A 21,765-nucleotide genomic window follows, 5' to 3' on the forward strand; every position below is an offset into this window, starting at 1 on the left:
TTTCTGTCCATCAACACAACATCTGAAAAGTTGTGGCCAAATAAATAAGTTCTTGACTTGTGCCACATCAATTAAAAATTGGTACGAAAGGATAGTGAAATATGCATTAACCCTTTGCGGCATGGTGGGTCAATATATGTCCCACCTAATTAATATTTATTTTCTCAGTTAGCAATTTCCGTTAGAAATTTTCTAATCTTTTAAAAATAATCTATTTTAGTTATTATTGTTCTCAGTAGATGTTACTACTATAACCAGGGCTTAAGTTTATAAGCAAAAAGTATTCAAAATATGATCACAAGAGTGATATCCCTGTATCTCGCATTTTTCAATATTTTAAAAATTTTGGTATACAATTTATGATATGTAGGATACTTTTTAATATTCAAAAGTACTTTATTTTCAAAAATCTTAATTGTATTCAATATTTTATAACATTAATTTTGCAGTTGAAATAAGTGGGTTAAAATTTGTCCCACCACACACTTGAATTTCCGCTCAATAGATGGCAGCACTCACGATTATTTTTTCTTTTCTTTTTTGCATCTACTTTTTTCGTGTTTGCGCGCGCTTTTACATCCGTTGTATACTCTGATGTGCTAAAATGTCTAGGAAAAAATTAACAACTCAGGAAGCTTTGGATCTTTTTGCTGAATTGCCATCCGATTGCGCCTCAAATGTTTCAGATGTCAGTTCTGATTCAGATGAAATTGAAATCCAGGAGAGAATAACAGGTTGAAGTTATTGCTGAAGAAGAAAGGGAAGTAGTCATAATTTGTTTCGCTTTTTAAAGACACAGACCCATCTATGCATGTGGCACTGTAAATATGGATCGGAAGTATCTACCCAAAAAGACAAATTTATGTCAAGAGAATATAGACTTTTCAGTTAGCGATGATTCAATTTATTGCATAAAATGGAAGGATAAAAGATCCGTTTATATCCTGTCTTGCTTGGAAAAGGCAACTGAAATAAAAGAAATTAATAGAAAGGAACGAGATGGAAAGACAAAAAAGAAAAAAAAGTACTGTGCCCAAACAGCATTATTTCATACAATAAGAATATGGGATATGTCGACTGATTGATCAACTGAAAGGACTATATGAAATAGACCGCAAAAGCAAGAAATGGTGGCACATGATTTTTTTTTTTTTACTTTTTAGATGCGAGTATAGTAAACACATTTATTCAAGTTTGTTTGCGAACCCGATCATGATGTAAAAACAATGAAAGATTTTCTTCTCTCAGTTACAGAAGGTCTAATGGCACTTGCAGGCAAGAAAGAGCTGAAAAGAAAACTGAAATCCCCAGTTCAAATAAAACTAAAAACCCGTTCGTACAACCAGAAAAGACACTAAAAAATGTAAGTAAAACGCCAAAGAGAACGAGCAGGAGAAGATGTGCATATTGCAGCATATCGAAAGAAGAATGACGAACATTTTGCATGTGTGAAACATGTGAAGTGCCTCTATGCTTACAAAAGAATGAAACAACATGTTTTTCAAAGTTTCATGAAAGTGACTTTTTTTCAATTTTAGTCATATATAAATGTTTTTGAATCAAGTGCCAATTTTAATATTTTATTTAGTATCATATGTACGAGTATCAAATTTTAATCTTAAATTAATATTCAAGAAAATATTTTCTTTTGTTCCTAAAATTTAAAAATATTAAATCTATACTACATGCAAAATGTGCATATGCAAAATTTTACAAGTCATGCATATATGCAATAAGTACAAAATGCATTTTAGTGTGTTTATTATGAATATTTTAGAATGCACGCTTTATTTTGTTTATTCATTCCACATATAATTTTTTTTCCTGCTATACACCAATATGCTATAAGACATGTGCTAGTTGCATGGTGGGACAAACGGTATCCCACCTTCCACCGTAAAAAATAAAAGCGCAGAATTTTTTTCAAGCCTTAAAGGCACTTAAGTAAGTCCATCTGACTTATTCTAAGGCATTTTTTTAAAGATTAAAATATATTTTAAATATGCGTGTCGCAAAGGGTTAAAAAGTAGGAGTTTATCTGAAGGAAAAAATTCACTGAGAAATTTGCATCTAAAAGGCTGGATATTAGGTGTTAGCATATTTTTTATCGTCTACTCTCTCTAAAATTTGGTGGCAACAATTGAAAAAGTGAGTCGCCCTTTATAGTCAATCAATGCAAAATGCCAAAAGGAAATCAATAGCCCTCTGGGGCAAATTGGTCCTTTGGGCTAGAAATACATAATTAACTTAAAGATAACAATAGATTAAGAATACAAACAAAACATTTATTTTTTATCATTGTTACTGTTTTTGAATTTTTAAATGTAAGCAATTTTTCAGAAATGAAATCGCATTCTTATGTACAAAAGTTTGATCATAATTAATGTGATGGCTGTGTGGGATGTATTGATGCATTTATTATTATTATTTGGCATACAGTTGCTTTACATAATTCTTAAATTACCTTGTTTAAAAATATTTGACATATTTCATGTTTTCCATAGTAAATTATTAACTTGACTAAAATGTGTTTCTACTAGATAAGAAGGGGAAAAGTCAGTAGTGTTAGTTTTCTTCTATACAGATCAAAAGCAATTTTTAACATGCTATATATAACAAGTCTGATCTTTGATTGGTGATTGATGTCACCCCCTTCATAATGTTAGCTGATTTAATAATTTTATCTAACAGTTATTACTGTTAATGTGCATGTTTCTTACAAGAAGCAATGCCTGATGAAATTTTAAATTGCTTTTAAATTCCTGCAAAATATATAGCTAAAAATTGTTTTATTTGTTATATTTTGTATTTAATTGACTGGTAATTTTGATTGCTGAATGCTGATAGTTCGAACCCTGGCAAATGGCTTAGATTCATTGTTAGTTTTCATAGTTGTCCCCTTGTCTGGTGTTTCCACTGAGGCATTCCTTTAATTCGGTGATGGTCCTTATAGGGCTTTGACATATTCAGATAGCCTCTTTGTGACCTTTGTAATTTTTATAATCATTTACCATTAAATTATGTTGTGTGTTAGTGTTTGTAATGCTAGCAAGGTCACAGATCTATATGTATATATTTTTGCAGATTTTAGGTGGACAGTATCCAAATGAACTTATGAAAGAACAGCTTGCCAAAGATAATGCTGTTGTGGTAAGCATAGACCTTAATAATTCAGGAATTTTTCTTTCCCTAAACTCTGTTTTTTCTTTCTCTTATGTCATAATATTCTTATATATACACTTGAATATTCTGTCAATGGACTGCCACAGAACTAAAGCTTTTGTCTCTTTTGAGGGAGTGAGATGTCTGAAATAAATCTGTTGTACATGTAGGAAGTTTTAAAACACCCGTAATATAAATTCTGTAAAGAATATAATTTCATTAACATGTTGAGCCCGCCGGGGTCAACCGGCACTGGAATTTTTGTTTTGCCGCCGCCTGTCCCTGAGGACCAGCACTGGAATTTTCATTTGGCTGCCGTCAGCCCTTAGGACCAACAGTATTAACACCTCAAAAAAGTAACAAAGCTGTTGGTAACAGATAAGCTCAATTCAGTGCATGAAGTCACGGATCACCCTGCAACATTGCACCGCTTGATCGTTCGCGTCGGCTGAACGAAAAGGACAGCAAATTCGGCACCGTGCTCAACGTGTTAATGAGATTAGAAACAATTATATCTAGTTAACTTTTCCTAACTTTGATAAGTTTGAAAGAGAATAAATGAAATAAAAAAATATTCAAGTCAAATTTAAAAAAATGAATACATTTAGCAGTAATATAAGAATAACAATAGATGAGCATTATAGAAAACTAATATCAGTCTTGCCTATATTTGCAAAGTTCTATATCAGTATTTCCACTGATAAGGGAATGTTTTAAATACCTTTTCATTTTTATGAAGTCTCCAGTTTTTCAGATTTAATTATTCTGTTCATAAATTTTCAGCAACTGCAGTGTATTTTTCAGCGTTAATTTCATCATCATTGAACACTTAACTGAAGGAAAATCTCTAAAATTAATTTTGAAGAATGTCAGCATATTACTTTTGCACTAGGTTTGACCTGACATTTAACAGCTTTTAATAGTAAGAAAGTTGCATCTAAAGCCACTGCAGCATTTGCTTTTTGCAAATCTGTTCATGTTGAAATTTTGATAAAATATCCCACAGTGCAGTGTTTTGTATATGATCTTGAATGCTTGAGTCGTTCCTCAAGTCTCTGGATGTTGGCAAACCAATGAGGAGAAGGGGGGAAAAAAGTTACTTTTTTAAAATTAGATTTCTGTGAGATCTACTCTGCACTGTTGCCCATAAAAGAAAAATCCTTCATGCTCTTTCTGATGTTTGTGGGTCAGCTATAATCAGAATCATTCAGTCGTCATAATTATGTGGGAGACCATATATATAGTTACATTAAGCGCTGAACTTTGCACATCCTCAAAGGTTAAAGTATCTTGGCCTTAATTCTTTATTAAATGGTTTGGAAAATCACCAGTTATATTGTAGCTCATTGTGACAGTACTTTTTTTTTTGGGGGGGGGAGACATTATCACTAATATATCCTTCTAAATAAGAAGAATTCTGATAAGAATTGTTGTATTCAGACTGAAAATATTGTTAGTTTGGAAAATGACACATAAGCTTTCAAATTTTTCAGTTTGTTTTCTTCGTTCAAGAATTTTTAATTCATTTGATTTATAATTAGAATTAAATCATTTAATTAAATCTTTATTTCAGAAATGGGCTCTTAGCGTTATTTTTTTATCATAATCCAAAAAGGAATTTTCATGTGCTGAAAGTTAAAATGAAGCCATTGTGAAAGTATCAAAGTCAAGAGATTTTTCTGCTATATTTTCTCAAGTGTTTTTGCCCAAAATAATGCGGTGGTTAATGAAAACTGAATTAGTATGCAAAATCTCTGTTTTATGCATTACCAAATATAAATTACCATTTTATATGCATGGTTGTTAATTACAAATATTGTGTGATTAAAAATTATCCACAGCACTGCACACATTAAATTATGTATTTTTGTTTCTTTGTAACACTAATCAAATTGCTACATCCACTGGTAAGTTGAGCAAGATATGTTTTATTACACTTGGAAAATTTTTTACCATATATATCCTCTTTGCTTTGCTACGCACTTGCACTTTTGAGAAATAAAGCTGTAATACTGCACTCTGTGTGAGCAATAGGGAAAGAAATAAAATGATCTATAGGAAGTTAAAGCTATACCAGTACGTTGTTCTGTGTTGGCTCATTATTGAACTAGCATCGTGAATAAACAAAAAGTGTGAAAGGATACAAAGTAAGAACAAGTGTAACTGGCAAAAACTGATGTGGTCAGCCATCAACATCAGAGCATAGACATATGGGTCCAAAGATTGGATGCCTTGGAGAAAACTAGCAACATAATTAAAATTGATTGCACACTGAAAATTAGATATGGGTATAAGATTATGTTATAGTTCATGATATCTTGAAGCCTACTAACAAATTTTATCTTAAGTATAATTTCATTAATATAATGTTTATTTTTAATATAAAATATTTTGCTAAAAATATGAGTTTCAATTTTGAGGGGGTGAAAAACCAGTTTTAAAAATAAAGTACAAAATGGAAATCATTTTAAATGTAATTGAGTCTACATTTTTGTAGTCTTACTGAAATCTTGAGCAAGGGGATAATTGTTTTTTCTCATTGTTTGTGAATGTGTATGTATGCAACAGGGTTGGCATGCTACCTGGAAAACCGGAAAAAGTCGGGGAATTCGAAAATTGACCAAAAAATTCAGGTAAAAGTTAGGGAATTTAAATATTTTAGTCAAAATCTGCAAAAGTCAAGGAATTTCATACGGCAATCTCCCCCCCCCAAAAAAAAGGCGAGTTTTGTGCTGATGTTGGAAGCGATAACTTTCTTGGCAAATTGTGTATCGCGTGAGCGTCATTCGGACAGCTGGCATAGAGCCAGTTTTCACAGCTCCAATTAGATTGTCTTTTAGAAAGGCAAAGCAAGTTTCCAGCAGCTTTACTTTCCAGTAATCTCGAAAATCGCATGCACACGTGCAGTGCATGTTGAACTAAAGAAAATACTTATTCTCGTATAAAACAAAATCGGTTTAATCCTAGTATATGGTACCATGGAGGTTAGAATCAAAGAATATGTATTGTTAAGAAAGAAAAACTTCTCTGCAACAGGAGTGTCTCCGTTCCAACATAGAGGGAAACAGCTGCACACGAAATATCTGTCTCCGAAGATCGAAGCCTGTGTCGGAGTTCTAAGGTCACTTTATCAAGAGTTCGTAAAATGAATATCGTTCAAAATTTCTTTAAAGGAAAAGAAAATGTTTTTCTCGCAAGTAAAGTCATTAATGGATTAGTTATTTTGAGGGAGGGGGAACCATACGGAAATCCATGTTTAAATTATTGCGAAAAAATCAAAAAAAGAAACATTTTGTCAAAGAAGTTTCTTCTTAACAAAAGTTCCTCAATTTCCTGTACACATTGCAGAGGGAAATTCTGGCAGCCAGGTTCCGTCGCCAAATCCCTTGGCAAATTTTCCCTCTGCTTTTTAGCGGTGTAATAGCATTACGTCTATGGAACCTTTCCTTCTTTACATAGACATTCTGTAGTTAGATTAACCTCCATGTATGTTACACACGGGATTTGGCAACATTATGCTGAGCAGTAAAACGGGTCATTTTAGTGTTGGCAACAATTTTCAAAATCGTTCCAATTTCCTTACCGTATACTAGAATTTTACCCCAAAATGTATTAAAGCTTTTTTTTTTTTTTTAATAAATGCCCTATTTGTCGTTTTGCAGTAAAATAAAAAAATAGTAATCAGTCATCTAGGCTAACCATTTAATGTAACTATATTCGCTAAAATATCGTTGATTATTCTAATTCAATTTTTAAGTAATTATCTTTATTTTTATGTTATTCGTATCATTTAATGTTGCTTCTTCCCTCTAAATTTGTTTATTATTAGTAAATAATACTTTCAAATTTCAGAAAATTTTCTCCGGCATAATCCTGATATTAATTCTAGCAGTATGATGGCATACCATCACGAAATTTAATGCACATATTTTTTCCTTATGTATGCTGCTGAATAATTATAAAATACCTGAATTTATTTAAAAATATCATTAAATAGATTTCTTTCTTTTGTTTAGCTGCAAAATATCTGCAAAAAAAAAGACTTTTTTTAAATCCAGACTGGGCAGATTCTAATCTCAATATTCAGTGGAGAAAACAACTCCTATTATAGTTATAAATGCTTTGGGAATTATATATCTATTATAAGTCATATGTCATTGGCAAATTTGTGTGTTTTCAAGTAATACCATAATTAATTTACCTCTTAGTGCAGCCAACGTGCATTACGTGGATAGACTGGAATTTTCTTAAAACACACCTGGAAAAGTCAGGGAATTTCATTCTCCTGTTTGAGTGGCAACCCTGATGCAATCACGAATTTTATATGGATTGACTGCTATCCTTTTTTTCAGTTTGTATTAATTGTAGCATATATCAATCTAATTAATTCATTATTCTCATTGCTATTTTTTGTTCTCTGGAAAAATACAACAGGAAATTTGATACATTTTTGTAATTAGTTTATAATATATGTTATTGCAAATAACTGTGTTAAAAGGATATATAATGTCATTGTTTCTTTTATAATATTGCCCACCAGTGGCAGAGTAAGTGAAACCATTGAACATGACTTGGATTCAAATCCTGGTGAACAGATGGCTGTGTGATCATTTTCATAATTTCGTTTGTGTGTAATGTTAATATGAGCCAATTTTCCTTAGAAGTGCTTCAATCTCTTCTCTTATCAGATAGATAGCTTTGACATGCTTTTCCATGGTCTAGTAATCAAAGCAAGTGTACAGTAGTTTATATAGCTTTTCCCCTTGATTTTTCATATTATTACTTATCAGCATTTCCTTATTTATTTTCTTTATTAAATATTTCTATCTTATTTTTCTATTAAAAATAATGTTTCCTTTAAAATGTAAAATACAGATTGGAACTTTTTTGTTAGAAAATTGTTAAAAGGTTTTCAGTTGTAAGAACCAAAAAATTTCATCTTTTATTGTCGTAATTTATAAATTATGAAAAATTTAAAACAAAATTTCACTCATTACTTGGAAATGTATGGAATTTTCATTCAATTTTCTACTGTTGTAATTTATTAATTTTGAAATATTTAAAACAAAATTTACTTGTTTGTTATGTGAGAAAGTATGGAATTTTTATTCAGTTTCTGTAGTTATTAAAGTTTCATGTTTCTGTTTCTTAGGTATGCACAGAAGGACGTTTAATACTTGAATTCACATTTGATGATTTGATGAGGATCAAAACTTGGCATTTTGCTACAAGACAGCACAGAGAGTTGGTTCCCCGTAGTTTAATTGCATTACAGGTAACGCAGGTGTTGTGTTTCTCCTCTGGCTTTCATAAATGTCCGTTTCTGTAAATTTGTGTCTAACTTTTAACTATATTAATAGTTACTTATAAAAATGTACTTAATTTTAATGTCACAACAAAAAAAAAGTTATTAGAGAATTATATGTTCATAAAAATAATGTATTATTTCTTTTAAAAATAAATTTATAGTAGTATGAAAATTCCTCAAAAATATAATCTAAATGTGTAATGAAATTGAAATGGCCAAAAGCAGTTTTATTTGTGAGAAATAACTGCCCTTAAATTTTGCCATTTGGAGTTTGTTCTAAAAGGTATATTGAAAATCAAAACTTCCATCTTTTGATGACAAAGAAAGCAAATTTGGTATTTATGTAGTAACACTTGAAAGCAAATTTGGTATTTATGTAGTAACACTTGATAAAAATCACTAATATTTACAAGATGAGCCAAACCCTGCCAACCATTTCCATAAGAATTTTTCAATTTTGACAAACATTGTCAATATATGTAATAATTAAAATTCCATAGTCAAAAATACACTTAAAATTCTAACTGTATGTTCTTTTCATTTTTAATAGTGACAGTCTCTTATTTGAAAGTACGTGGAATTAAATCATAGCCCCGTAGTCAAGTTGTTTTTCCCGCCTTTTCTACACGTACAGTTATAGAATGTTCTGGAGATACTTAAAGCGAACTGGAATGGCTGATGTCATTTCTTGGAAGCTCTGCCTTTCCAGAGGCTATAAAAAGACTCGCAAAGGAATATCGGGGTCTTTTCTTTAATGGAATGATGTAGTAAACTTCATACAAAAAGTTATTAGTAATTCTTTTTAATTTACTCCGGAGACATGAATTTTGTAACTGCTAGTTCTCCTGACCAATAATAAATGGATCCTGTTTTTTTTTTAAACTTATCGTCTGATAATTTAAGCTATGACTACTGTCTGTCTATGGTAAGAACAGCTCTCGCCAGTTTGTCTGCAGCTGTCTGTTGCCGTAGAAACGAGCCCTAACCCATTTTTCGTAGGGGTGTCTTGAAGACTTACTTCTGAGTTTGCCACCTTGGCGCATTTAAAGATGATTTGGCGATATTCACATTTTGTTTTAGTTTCAAGTAAAATGCTTGTTGACCCTTTGCGTCGACCCCGACATCCAATTTCCGAAAATGAAAATTCGATGGCGTAGATAAAGCTTTTGCAGTCAAGAAACGGTCTTTGATTTTGCCGTGTGAGGTACAAGTCGCTGAATTTGCCATCCCTCTAGATGTACATTGAGTAAAAATAAACTTGTAGGGAAATAAATTTAAAAATCTGTGTTTATTTTTGAAGAAAAATTTTTATTTTGACATTTAAAAAAATCATGCTATTATTTTGCTTCTTTTTTGTTTATTTGTTTGCTTGCAAAATCATAGATGACATCTTAGAAATCTACTTGATTGCCCCATTCTCTGTAATATAATATAGACGCACTTCATAAATATAAAATAAATTTAATTTTTATACTTCTCCCCTCTAGCTGATCTACCGTGAACATTCAAAGCAATTTCTTCAGTCTTTAAATGACGTTCTGCTATGTTTTTATTTCAAAATTTTCTGTTAATTTATTGCTTGTGCTTTAATAATGACTAAAAATTTCATCATTAAATGTATATGGAATCATCTTGAAAGTAAAAGCGTTTTTTTACATACCCATGCTCTCAATAAATACTTTTTGCGAACATTTCTTCTTTTCCCATACCTTTAAACTAAACCAAAAGCTAGTTAATTTAATTGCGGAAGGAAGCGAAGGTGAATTAAAATCAAAACTGCTTTTTCCTTAATTACCAGTGGTTTATATGATTACGGAAAGCCTCCAGGGTTAAATGCCTAAGAGGAGGGATGCCTTCATGGAATTCTTGCTAAGGGAAACTGGCTGTGTGCCCAAAACCGTATCATGTTGCCAACATTTCTTAAAAGTTAAATTGCTGTCAATCCATGTTTCATCGATGTAAACGATGTGGCGTTCACTTGCTCTGAGTTTTCTCATTTCACGTAAATAATTGTTCCTCCAAAATACAATGTGAGGTCTTTCGATAAGAATTTTTTTTTTTTTTTCCTACGCATTCCTACGAAAATTCATTGAACACAAATCTTTGCACAAAGAGTCTTTTTGCCTCAAGACAGGCAGTAATTTCCGCACAGATGGCACTTTCTTTTCTTTGATGTAAAAGTCTTGTATTGTCTGCTGTAGAACGAACGCTTTTGTCAAAATCATCAATTTCACACTTATGATTAGCAGGGCTTTTACATTTCTTTCCAAGTGTATTCAGAAGTTTATTTTCACCCATTGTTGATACTCCGCTCTTCAAAACTTAAGGAAGAGGAACTACTAAAGAGTTCGCCGAAGCTTCAGAAGCGCAAAATTCTGTGACATTATACACGATTTGACGTGGACCTTTCTTAAACTGGAAGGGCATTTTAAAAAATTGGCGATTAACAAAGCACTACGAAAATCAAGCTAAATAGAAGCGAATTTGAGCAAATGCTAGCACAAAAGATATAACAACGAGAATAAAAATAGCTAATAGTAATAATATAAGGCTAAAGAAAAGATGCGTGCAGCTGGAATGAAGCCGAGAAGACGAATGATAAACTTCCCTTAAGCCAACAGTCGCCAAAAACAAAATAACGATAAAGCAACCATTGGTTCGTCCCTATTTGAAATATACTAGCCCTGTTGCTATAGCGACCGCCACTCGCCAGACACCGTGGCGGGAGCTGTTCTTACCGTAGACAGACAGTACATCTATATTTCTTCACCAATCTATTTATTCCGGACAAAAGCTGGTACATTACATATATATATATTCTTTTTGTTTTTCAAGTTCCAACAATTTTTATAGACAAATAATGATATTTCTGTCTGAAATTCAACTGTAAAATATATGTTTTGACTATTGTCAGCATTGGAAGAAATGGCAATAAAAGTTTTGTAGGATTACGATATTTTGTCCTCAAAATCACTAAACACTTTGAACTGCTTTGACTCTGTTCTTAAAGCGATCTCAGTGCAATATCTACAAGAATAAAAGAAATTGAAACCTCCTTGTAAGTAGGTTTATAGATAAATATTTTATAATAAATACCTAATTGAATTGTAAAATATGCATGAATATAATAAATGCATTTTTTTACCAATCATAAGTCAGCATTTTTTTCCTTCTATTAAAAAAAAATTGCAAACTGTGTCAAGGTGATTATACTAATACTTAAATACCCAAATTTGCATATACCCGTAAAAGTGCATCTTTAAACATAATAATGTTAGTATGTATTTAATGTAATATTCCTAAGCTGAACATTAGTATATTATATATAAAAATGATCTCTATAATTAATAGCAATTTCCACATGTTCTTGAATAATATATGTTATGCTAAGTTTTGACCTGTAAATTCTATGTAACATATTTTAAGTAGAGCTGTAAATGCTAAAAGGAAAATTAACTTCACCCATTGAGTACCATGACTGCTATTTTATTTCCAGTCTTGAAATTTGTGGAAATATATTTTGTTCCTTATAATACTTTGCTTCAATTTAATTTTAAAGGCCTTACACCATGTTACCAGGCCACTTATCTTTCACCTCAAAGGCATTTGACTGCTAATTTATCATCCATGCAATTTTATTTTATAAATTTGGCAAAAGCCAGTTTTCAGACTTAAGCTATTAATTGTGGCATAAAATCTGTTTTTCAAGTTGTTGTTATAATTGATATAATTTAATTTTTTTTGCCTAATTCATTATTTTTTTAAGTACTTATAACATTATTCCATAATAAAAATATTTTTGTTGCTAATAAATAAAAGATACCTCTGATATCATATTTTATGCACTTAGTACAGAATTTTTTTATTTTTATTTATTTTTTTTATTTTTTATGTGAAAGATCTTTTTGATATTTTTAATTATGTTGTAAAACGTTTTTCTTGAAGGCTCAACAACAGGATCCTGCAATGCTTGAACAGTTATCCAAAAATATCACAAGACAAGGTCTTACTAATTCCACTCTCAATTATCTCAGGGTAAGCGTGAATACAGTTATTATTATTTTTATAAATTTCAATAGAAATTACCTATATTTATTTTTAGAGAAATGTTTTTGGTCACATTAAAGTTTATTTTTTGTTGTGTTTGTAGATTTCCTCCCCTTTTTTAATGTTCCAAAATTTCTGTAGTTAACATATACGGATGTTCATTTGAGAACTGTGGATGTATCGGAAAGGAGCTTGTCAGTTTGAAATTTTAAATCAAGCTAAATTCAATTTTAAATTGAGGAAAAAATACAGGAATTTTGAGGAACTCTTGTCAGTCTACCTTAAATTGTATAGTTTTAATATTACAATTTAATTACATTCACTATTTTGAATGAAAATTTACGTATTTTGTATTCTTGCTTTGTTCACTGCTAGATATTTCAATTAATTTTTTTTTTTTAGTATTTTGTAAGTGTAATATATGATATATTCTTTTTTCTGTGTGCTTTGTTGTTGTTTGAATGTTGTTGATTTGAAAGAAAACGCACTTTTAATAAAAAAAAAAAAAAACTTGATTTGACAGGTTTGATTTCATGCTGTTAACTGTGCTGGTATTAAAGTATTTTTGCATGCACTGATGAGGCAAATTTCTTAAAAACTATCAAGTAAACTTAACTGAATTTAATTAACCCTTTGACACGCAGTGATTGCACCTTGAAACCACCAATTTTCGAATTTTTTCCCTCCTCTTCTTTCCGAAATTTTAGAGTGAAATTCAAATGATTACTGATCTTTTGTCTTAAGTAACACAAAATGACTGCAGAATCATACATGTTTTAGGTCTTAGTATTTTGAATTGGATGCCTTTTAAAATTCGTTTTCAATGATATGAAATAACTTCCTTTTATTAATATAAACAACTTTAAATTTCAAAAGTTATTCATTGCACATCATGATTTCTATCATAAACAATAAAAAATAGCAATAATTAAACTGCATATATTAAAAAAACCTATCAATATTATTTATGGCATTTACTTTGTGATTTTAGGACATGACCACTGAGCCACTAGAGCATTGTGTCACGATGCTCACAATCCTCTAGAGGCTCGGTGGTCGGGCCTTGAAACCACTGCTCTTCACAATGGCATTTGCTACTTTTCAAATAGGAATGTTTATTTTTACCCGGATATAGATAAGGGGCTTTGGAACTTCAGAGTTATTTTATTACTAAACAATACATGCACCTGCCCAGTGAAAAGTTCTTTCTTTTCCAGAGATTTTTCTCTGACCTCAACACATTTTTGCTACACAAGCTAGTATTGTGATTTTATAAATTATTTTTTGTGGTTTAAATTTAATGTAAAAATACTTTGCTATAATTAAAAATAGAATTTCTAAGTGTAAACTGTTTCTTTCTAAGTGTAAACATATTTAGAATTGGGTGTTTAGCCTTAATTTCTTTATCTAATATCGTATGCATTGCAAAACTTATTGCATTTTCTTTGAAAAATATTGCATAATTTCTATCTATTTTTAGTTATGTGTGATTTTGGAACCAATGCAAGAGCTTATGTCCAGACACAAAGCTTATGCACTTAGTCCCAGGGATTGTCTTAAAACAACTTTGTTTCAAAAATGGCAAAGAATGGTAGCTCCACCTGGTTAGTCTGCATTTTTACTATATTTATTTTGTACATGCTTGTAATTTCTGAACAGTGTTTATCAGTATATTTGTTTGCATACTAAAAATTGTGAATTTTTTTTCATTTTTCAAGTAAGAACTGTATATAAGATTTTTAGAAAGAAAAACAATGGACTGTTTCCTGAATTTGAAGTGGGTGTAGTAGCTTTTTTGGAGGCAGCTGTAGGTATAGCAAATCTGTTGAGCACTGATTATCATGCTATGTTATGTCGTGTGTTCTGTGTATAATCTTCTCAGTTTTTAAAGTTTATTAACTATTGAAGTAGCTATAATGTCAATGAAAAGCTAATGAACATTGCCTTTTCGCCATTTTACGAAAAGTTTTAGCTTAAATCATCTCTTAAGTTTATTGTGGAGGTCAAAGAAAGTTTGATTGTTATTGAGGTTAGAAGTTTTAAGCTGTATTAATTACTCGGAAAGAAATGAATTAAGATTTGAAGATCATTCTTTCACAGTTAGAATTGACCAAATACACCAAAAAACAATAATCGAGCTTTTATAATCAGATTGCTGAATTGTTTGAATACCATTGTTTTGGGATTGCCTTTTCATTAGCAAAAATATGGAAAAATTGGTCAGGGTTTCCTTGGAAATTCATCATCAGATTATTGAGTTTTTGAGCATCATTATTATGAGATTGGTTTTTCAGAGAATGCCTTCTTCCGGTATCCAGTAAAATGTTATGGCCTGTATTGGCAGTCCAGTCTAATTCTCTGCATATTAATTTAATACGTGAACTAACAACTGAAAGGGAGGCATTTTACATAAAATGAGGATTCAGAACAGCAGTCGAACATTTTTAAAACTTTGTATTCTGTTTCTTGTAGTAGGTAAGGCATCAGAAAAGTATGTTGAAGAGGATTATAATTTGGATTTTAAATGTTTTATATTTTTCTTAAACATTGAAAATTCAAGCTGTTTTAAATCAAACACACTTGTGAACATTCTAAAAGAGCTGCCATATTTTCTGGTATAAGACACACTTTTTCTTTACAAATTTTGTGTCTTATACTATGGTGGTTGCTCCACCTGATTGCAAAACTCAAATGTTGATGTTGTAGCAAATGAAACCAAGTATGAACAATAGAGCTTCCTCCCTGAGTATATACTAAGTCACCTTTAGGCTAAATATAAGGAACCACAAAACTTGTTCTAAAATAATTTTAAAACAAGACTGTGTATGATAAACTGGTACAATGCATTTGGAGAACTGCACTTTGTGCAGTTATGTACTTGTAATGAGGATGATGGTAATGCAGATGAGGTCCAGCTAATGGATGGAAGTTCTGACAGTGATGGTGAGTTGTATACTGAATAAAAATCGATTTCAATAACTTTATAATATTTTTTCTCTATTAAATTGTAATCCAGCAGACTAATAAAAATCAGTCCATCAAGTATTTTTTTTTTTTTTTTTTTTTCCCCCAATTTTGGATCTCAAAATCAAGTTGCATCTTATGCAAGGGGGAATAAGGTAATTTATTAACATACAGCTAGATTTTTTTTAAGAAGAAATTTCACCTTTTCTGTGAAAGATTGCCAAAGTTCAGCATCCTTCTCAGAAAAGAGGAAACGCAGAAATGTTTTTCATCTGCAAGAAATATTGATTTATGGAATTTTAGTAGAACTGATCAATCAAAATTAACTATTTATGAAACAGATTTGTTGTTCAGTAGAAATAATAGTTATATAAAAACGGGTAGTGATTGGATAAATTTTCTGTGTGATAAAGCATGAAAAAAATAAAATACAAACTTTATATACTTACTATCTGTATAATCACATGCCAATTGTGCAGTAAAGAGAAACATTCATTTGCATGCAAAATAGAGATTATTGAAATGTAATATAGAATGTGATTACTGAATCATGTATTTGAAAATATTTATGAAATATATATAAAAAAAAAAATCTTAATGTTTCTGTTATGGAAGTGAATTTAAATTCTTGTACTTTGTTAAAAACTAATTTGGTAAATTTTATCTTACTGTGTATTTTTTCCTTTTTAATTGAGTAATTTAAGTATCAATATTGAATATTTAAGTCATATGTTTAAAATTGTATGAAAGGATAAATGGGGTGAATGAATGAATGTGAACTGTAATATTGCTAAAAGACTACAAAAATCATTACGGCACTGTGGAGCTGGGTGCGAGATGGTGGCTTATTCATTCATTAATCTCACTAGGTGCTACTCACCGTGGTGGTCCGAATGACTTTAAAATGCAGCAGGATGTAGGTAGGTCTCAAAAATCAATCTGGGGTCTTATAGTTTTACTAACCATATCTTGGTGATGGTGATACAAATTTTAATTTTCTGATATATCTATTTCATGAAGCTGATATCTCATATTTATGCATTATTTATATATGTATGTCTTTCTCTTCAGTTGAATGTCTTTGTTACATTTTTAACACCAAATCTTGCAATTTAGTATAGTTAAGCAATATAAAATAATACTGAAATATCATTTTGTGATTAAAAAAATTCACAGAACTTATTTGTAATAATAATGTGCTTTTAATTCACAATATTGTGTAGGTAAGATAGATTTATACTATTGTTTAAAAATAATAAACGTTGTTAATATATTATCACCAAGTCATAATAACATTGATAATGGATTATTTAGTAAACAGTCAAGTTTTTAAAGCAGTTTAAAAATGAATTATTAATCTTCAGCAAAATATTGGGCATTCAGCAAGAATTTACACACAATATAAATTTTTAAGGATGGATAAAATTTTTTCCATCCCTCTTTGTAAAAACAGGTCTTTTTGAAAAGCTTATTCATTGTTTTTTTACTTATACAACATGAATACTAATTTAAAACTATAAATTAATGTTTAGGTTTTTCATTTTGCTAATTTAAACTGCTAATTAAGGAACAATATCAGTGGGAGGAACATGTATTTCTTTTATGGAGTCTTATTTTTCTCATAGCAATATTTTCTTTTAGTTAAAAAGCATATTTTATTCATATATTTGGCAATGCCTTCTTTAATATCTTAACTGTATACTTAGATTGGGATAAATGTTAAATTTTTATGGATTAACATTTTAACAATTTCCAAATCATTGGTGAAAATTATTCTTTTCCTCTACTCAGCAGAGAGAGTTGCTGACATGTTGAATGATATCACATATAATGTTGAGAAACTTAATTTGATTCTATGCTATCAAGCATGGTAAGGCATTCTTGATCTAGCCTAGTTTAGTTGCTACCACCTAGGATTAGAAGGCTGAACCTATATGCTATGAAGTTCCAACATGTTGGTCTAATTTAGTGTATAAAATTTATTACGTGATAAAAACGAGCATACTCAAAATTTAAATGGAATATTTATAAATTATTGTATCATTTACCCAGTAAATATTTCAGATGTAGTTTATATAAAAATGAGCATACTCAAAATTTAAATGGAATATTTATAAATTATTGCATCTTTTACCCAGTAAACATTTTCAGATGTAGTTTATATAAAGTTATATTGGGCTGAATGTAAGATCAGCTAGGCCCATCAAAGAAAAAGTGACCACTGAACACTGAGGTCGTTTAGCCTGGGTTTGAATCCAGGTGAGCGAACTGGTTGCATGGCGTTTATGTGGTTTTCCCTCAACTGTAATGTAGATATGAGCTAGTTTCCCATAGAAATTGCTTCTTGCATGCATGCCTTCCCTTAAGCAGGTACTGTTGTGTACTTTGCCATAATCGGATAAACCAGGCCATAGAATTAGTTCAACCAAAAGTTCTTACAGTGCCTTTATATTCAGAACTGTTGTGTCACAGACATATACTTCCAATTATAAAAAATTGTAAATGAAGCAGATATTCATATTTTGACATTTTTTAATTAAAAAAATTAGGAAAATTATGGAATATAAATTTTTTTGTATCATTCCTTGGTCCCCGTACCTATATTTAGAAAATTTTATACTCATTGTAATAAAATAGGACACAGAAATTTTATTGACTAATTTCAATTTTTTTTTTTTTTTTTTTTTTTTTTTTTCTTTTTTGTCATTTTTAGCTTGCTATGAAGGATTGACTAATAAATAAATTAGAATCATTCAAGATTACTTTCCTTCTTTAAAAATTGTTTAATGGTAATCTTTTGTGATTTATTAGTGTTTAACATTATTTAATTTATAATTTTTTTTACAATTGATATAGTGAAAGATTCTAAGTTTTCAAATGTTAAAAACACGTAACTGATAGATATTTTCGTGCAGCTCCCTTCCCCCCCCAAAAAAAAAACTTCCCATCAATCCACTAGAAATATTTTTAATTTTTGCAAATCGCTATGAGCTGATACTGAAGTCAGCTAGTGTTTTCTAAATTCTTTAAGATTCTGAGACTACATTGCCTTTTTTGGGGGGAAAAGAAAAAAAATATTGATCAATGTTTTTTATGATCTGCATAGAAATGCTGAATAGAAATGATCAGCATAGAAAAATGACTTATTATATTAGCATCAAAAGTCTTATTCTAAATTAATATTTTATTTTAAATTACATGCAAATTTAAGCATTTCACTCTTCAGTTTTTGAAGGCCCTGAATATGATTTCAAACTCTAAAATGGAAAAATGACAGCCAATTTATAGAATTTTCCTGAATATAATTAAATATAAAGACTAGGAATTTTAACATTTTATTTTAAAATTTAAAACCTGAGAACATGCGTCATTTAAAGTACCTTTGTAATTGGAAGTGAATGTATGTGTTGCACAAATATAGGCAGCGTGAAGACTTTTGTGGACATAGTATATAAACCCCTTAAAGACTAGCTCACAGAGAACAAAGTGCAGTCACGGGACCGAACCCACTGAAATGGACTGTCGCCACCAGCCTGCGCATTTTCAGCAGTTGAGCCTAATTAAAAAAAAAAAAAAGTATAAAATTGGCATTTTGATATAATGACTTCAATTTTTGAAGTTGCATATTTAATCCTCTGAGTGGCATAGGATTTTACATCTGTCATGAAGACCGTTATTTAAACAGCATTTATTAATTTAATTTGTATAATTACTTATTTTAGTCTGCATTTTCATAAACTTGCATTCATTAAGATAATATTTGTATTATTAAAGAAAGTAAGAAAGCATACGAAATAGCAAAACTTCTGATGACCGGATAAACCCGGTCATGACGCTCAGGGGGTTAATGTACTTGTTTTTAATATGTGTCACTATTAAGAATATCACATTAATAGAAACAAATTAAACAGGCAAAATACTAAAATCGTTACTATACACACAGAAATAAATACTATAAACTTGAAAACAAAATTACAAATACGAAATTTAAAAAAGGAAACTGAGCAAGAATTATCTGTTGGTTATTCCAATTTAAAAATTCTGGTGTGTGTGGAATAATTCAAAGCAAGGATCGACACACAGTCCTACATTGCATATTTTGCACTCAAAATACGTTGTTTTTAAGCACACACAATGCATCTTCTACCTTTATTACCTTTTCCGTCAACGAAAATTTCTGGAAAATGTCTTCCAGTTAGACAGTATCTCAGTTACGTATCTCGGACTCTTAGCCATGGATAATGCAATGAAACTGAATATAAGCCCAAACATGTCCCAAAACTTCTTCAAAAGACAACCAGAAATATTTCATCCCCAAACTCTGTGTGATATCAGGTTTATATTAGAAAACTTCCTGTTTGTATAGATCGAAAAACAGTGTCCGCCACGATGACCAGAAAGCGATCAGGTAAAGACCCCCCCCCCACTGGCGGGATATCCGTTACTGATCAAGTCAATATATACGTTATATATAATTACATTATATGTAAAGTTAGGAATTTCTTTTCCCCCCTTTTTTTTGAGGGGGGCTTTTGCTCTTTCCTTTTTTCGTTATTAGAATGTTATTAGATGTGGGTAAGTTCATCCAGCTTCTTGTTATTGTTATTGTTTATGTTATTTGCCTTTTTTGTTAGGAAAGTGCATTCAGCTGATTACAGCAGGTGTAATGTCATCGAACTTATATTAAAACATTATATATTATAATATAATGTCTGAGGCATTATATATAATGACCATCGAAAGCATTATATATAATGACCTATGAAATCGAGTAAGAATAAATAAAAACACTGGCTCTTTCCTGAGAAATGCAAGCGAGTAAGATGCATTACGTGTCGAGAAAGCTAATAGTCTTTCCCCTTCTGTAATAATGCTGTAATGTTACTTTTTAATTAACCTAGAAAGCTTAAGTTTCAAAATAAATAGATAAAAATTTGGAGTTAGGTTCGATGACATTACACCTGCTGTAATCAGCTGAATGCACTTTCCCAACAAAAAAGGCAAATAACATAAACAAAAACAAGAAGCTGGATGAACTTACCCACATTCTAATAACAAAAAAAGCACAGAGCAAAAGTGAAAGAACAGAAACTAATGCCAGTACATGACGGTCGAATGCCATGTGAAAACAGTTACCATTTAGCACCATCTACTGGCTTTTAAAAATTCAAATAAATCATTCTGTTTTTAAGTTTAATTGTATACGTGGCACTGGGCTGTAGAGATCGATTGGAACTCTTCCCATATACGCAGCGCTGGGCTGAAAGGAGTGTGATCGATGTGTCACATACAGGGTGTTTGGGATAAATTTGACAGTTTCGTAAGGAAAAAGAAAATCTGCTTGTATGAGTAGTAGCGAAGGTCTTCATTGAGTGCAAGCTTCATAGTAGAGGCTGCAACATTCTTTTCACGTGACAAAGCCCGAATTCCAATGCCAGGGTCCTTCAACACTTGTTCCTGCAGATTTGCGAGGAATTCTGCTGTACGAACGCAATCAGATCGTCTGCTAGGGATCTTTCTTCTTGCTACACCCTTGTAGTCACCATTGCAAGTCTCTAGTTCATGCCCGGTTGTTTTTACTGTGTTCAGGGAGCATTGGGCAGCAGTCATAATATCCTTATTTTGATGGCCGGCACGAATCATCATGATGCAAGTTATTCTCTTCCATGATTCAGGTGGGTTCCAGACATCCATCCTTTCTGGCATCTTGTATATGAACGAAGAAGGGTCCAAACTTTTAAATGATGAGTAGTGTGTGTCAATATCTCCAACCTACGGAAAAATATAATCAATTATAAATATGTCAAATTTATCCCAAACACCCTGTATATGGAACGCTGGTCCTGAATGGGATAAGACACTTCCAGATTTAAATTGTTCCCCCCCTAAAAAAGCAGGGTATATATGACACGTATATGATTTTCAGAAGTGTGTTTGGGGGGGCTTTATTCATGTCAGTTCTGCTAAATCATATTGTAATTTAATTGCATAATGTAAAATTCCTTTTTTTTTTAAATCATATCTTTGTATATAAAAAAATTGTTTGCTAAGCAAATACATTACATGACTAGTTGATGTAAAATACATGCTGCCATGTCCAAAAAAGTTAAAGAGTTTTCTCTCCCTATTTCACTCATTCACACACACACACACAATAGGGTGTGCTATTACTGTTTGCAGTGCAACACAAACTTAGGACTTAGTTCTAAAATTTAGAATGGTTCCCTGAAGAAAAAAAAATTAAACTGAGAAAATAAACATGTGAATTAAATAAAAAAAACTAC

General features: G+C 31.0%; 1 protein-coding gene across 3 annotated transcripts in view; it reads left to right on the forward strand.

Annotated features, from left to right (window-relative positions):
• The window catches only part of LOC118181206 (LIM domain-binding protein 2-like), a 190,862-nt gene that overhangs the window by 153,054 nt on the left and 16,043 nt on the right, over nt 1-21,765 (forward strand). For 2 of the 3 annotated variants that reach the window (XM_085814052.1, XM_035350283.2), the window contains exons 6-10: nt 3,085-3,150; nt 8,315-8,437; nt 12,416-12,505; nt 13,998-14,121; nt 16,351-16,401. In XM_085814052.1, coding sequence (XP_085670178.1) covers nt 3,085-3,150; nt 8,315-8,437; nt 12,416-12,505; nt 13,998-14,121; nt 16,351-16,401 — 454 coding nt within the window. The remainder of the gene's footprint in view (nt 1-3,084; nt 3,151-8,314; nt 8,438-12,415; nt 12,506-13,997; nt 14,122-16,350; nt 16,402-21,765) is intronic. The other variant, XM_035350284.2, reaches the window with a different exon arrangement.

The sequence above is a fragment of the Stegodyphus dumicola genome, chromosome 3, assembly GCF_044657685.1.
Source record: "Stegodyphus dumicola isolate Sdum_Otavi_A_Nest chromosome 3, ASM4465768v1".
In the NCBI taxonomy this organism is placed as follows: domain Eukaryota; kingdom Metazoa; phylum Arthropoda; class Arachnida; order Araneae; family Eresidae; genus Stegodyphus; species Stegodyphus dumicola.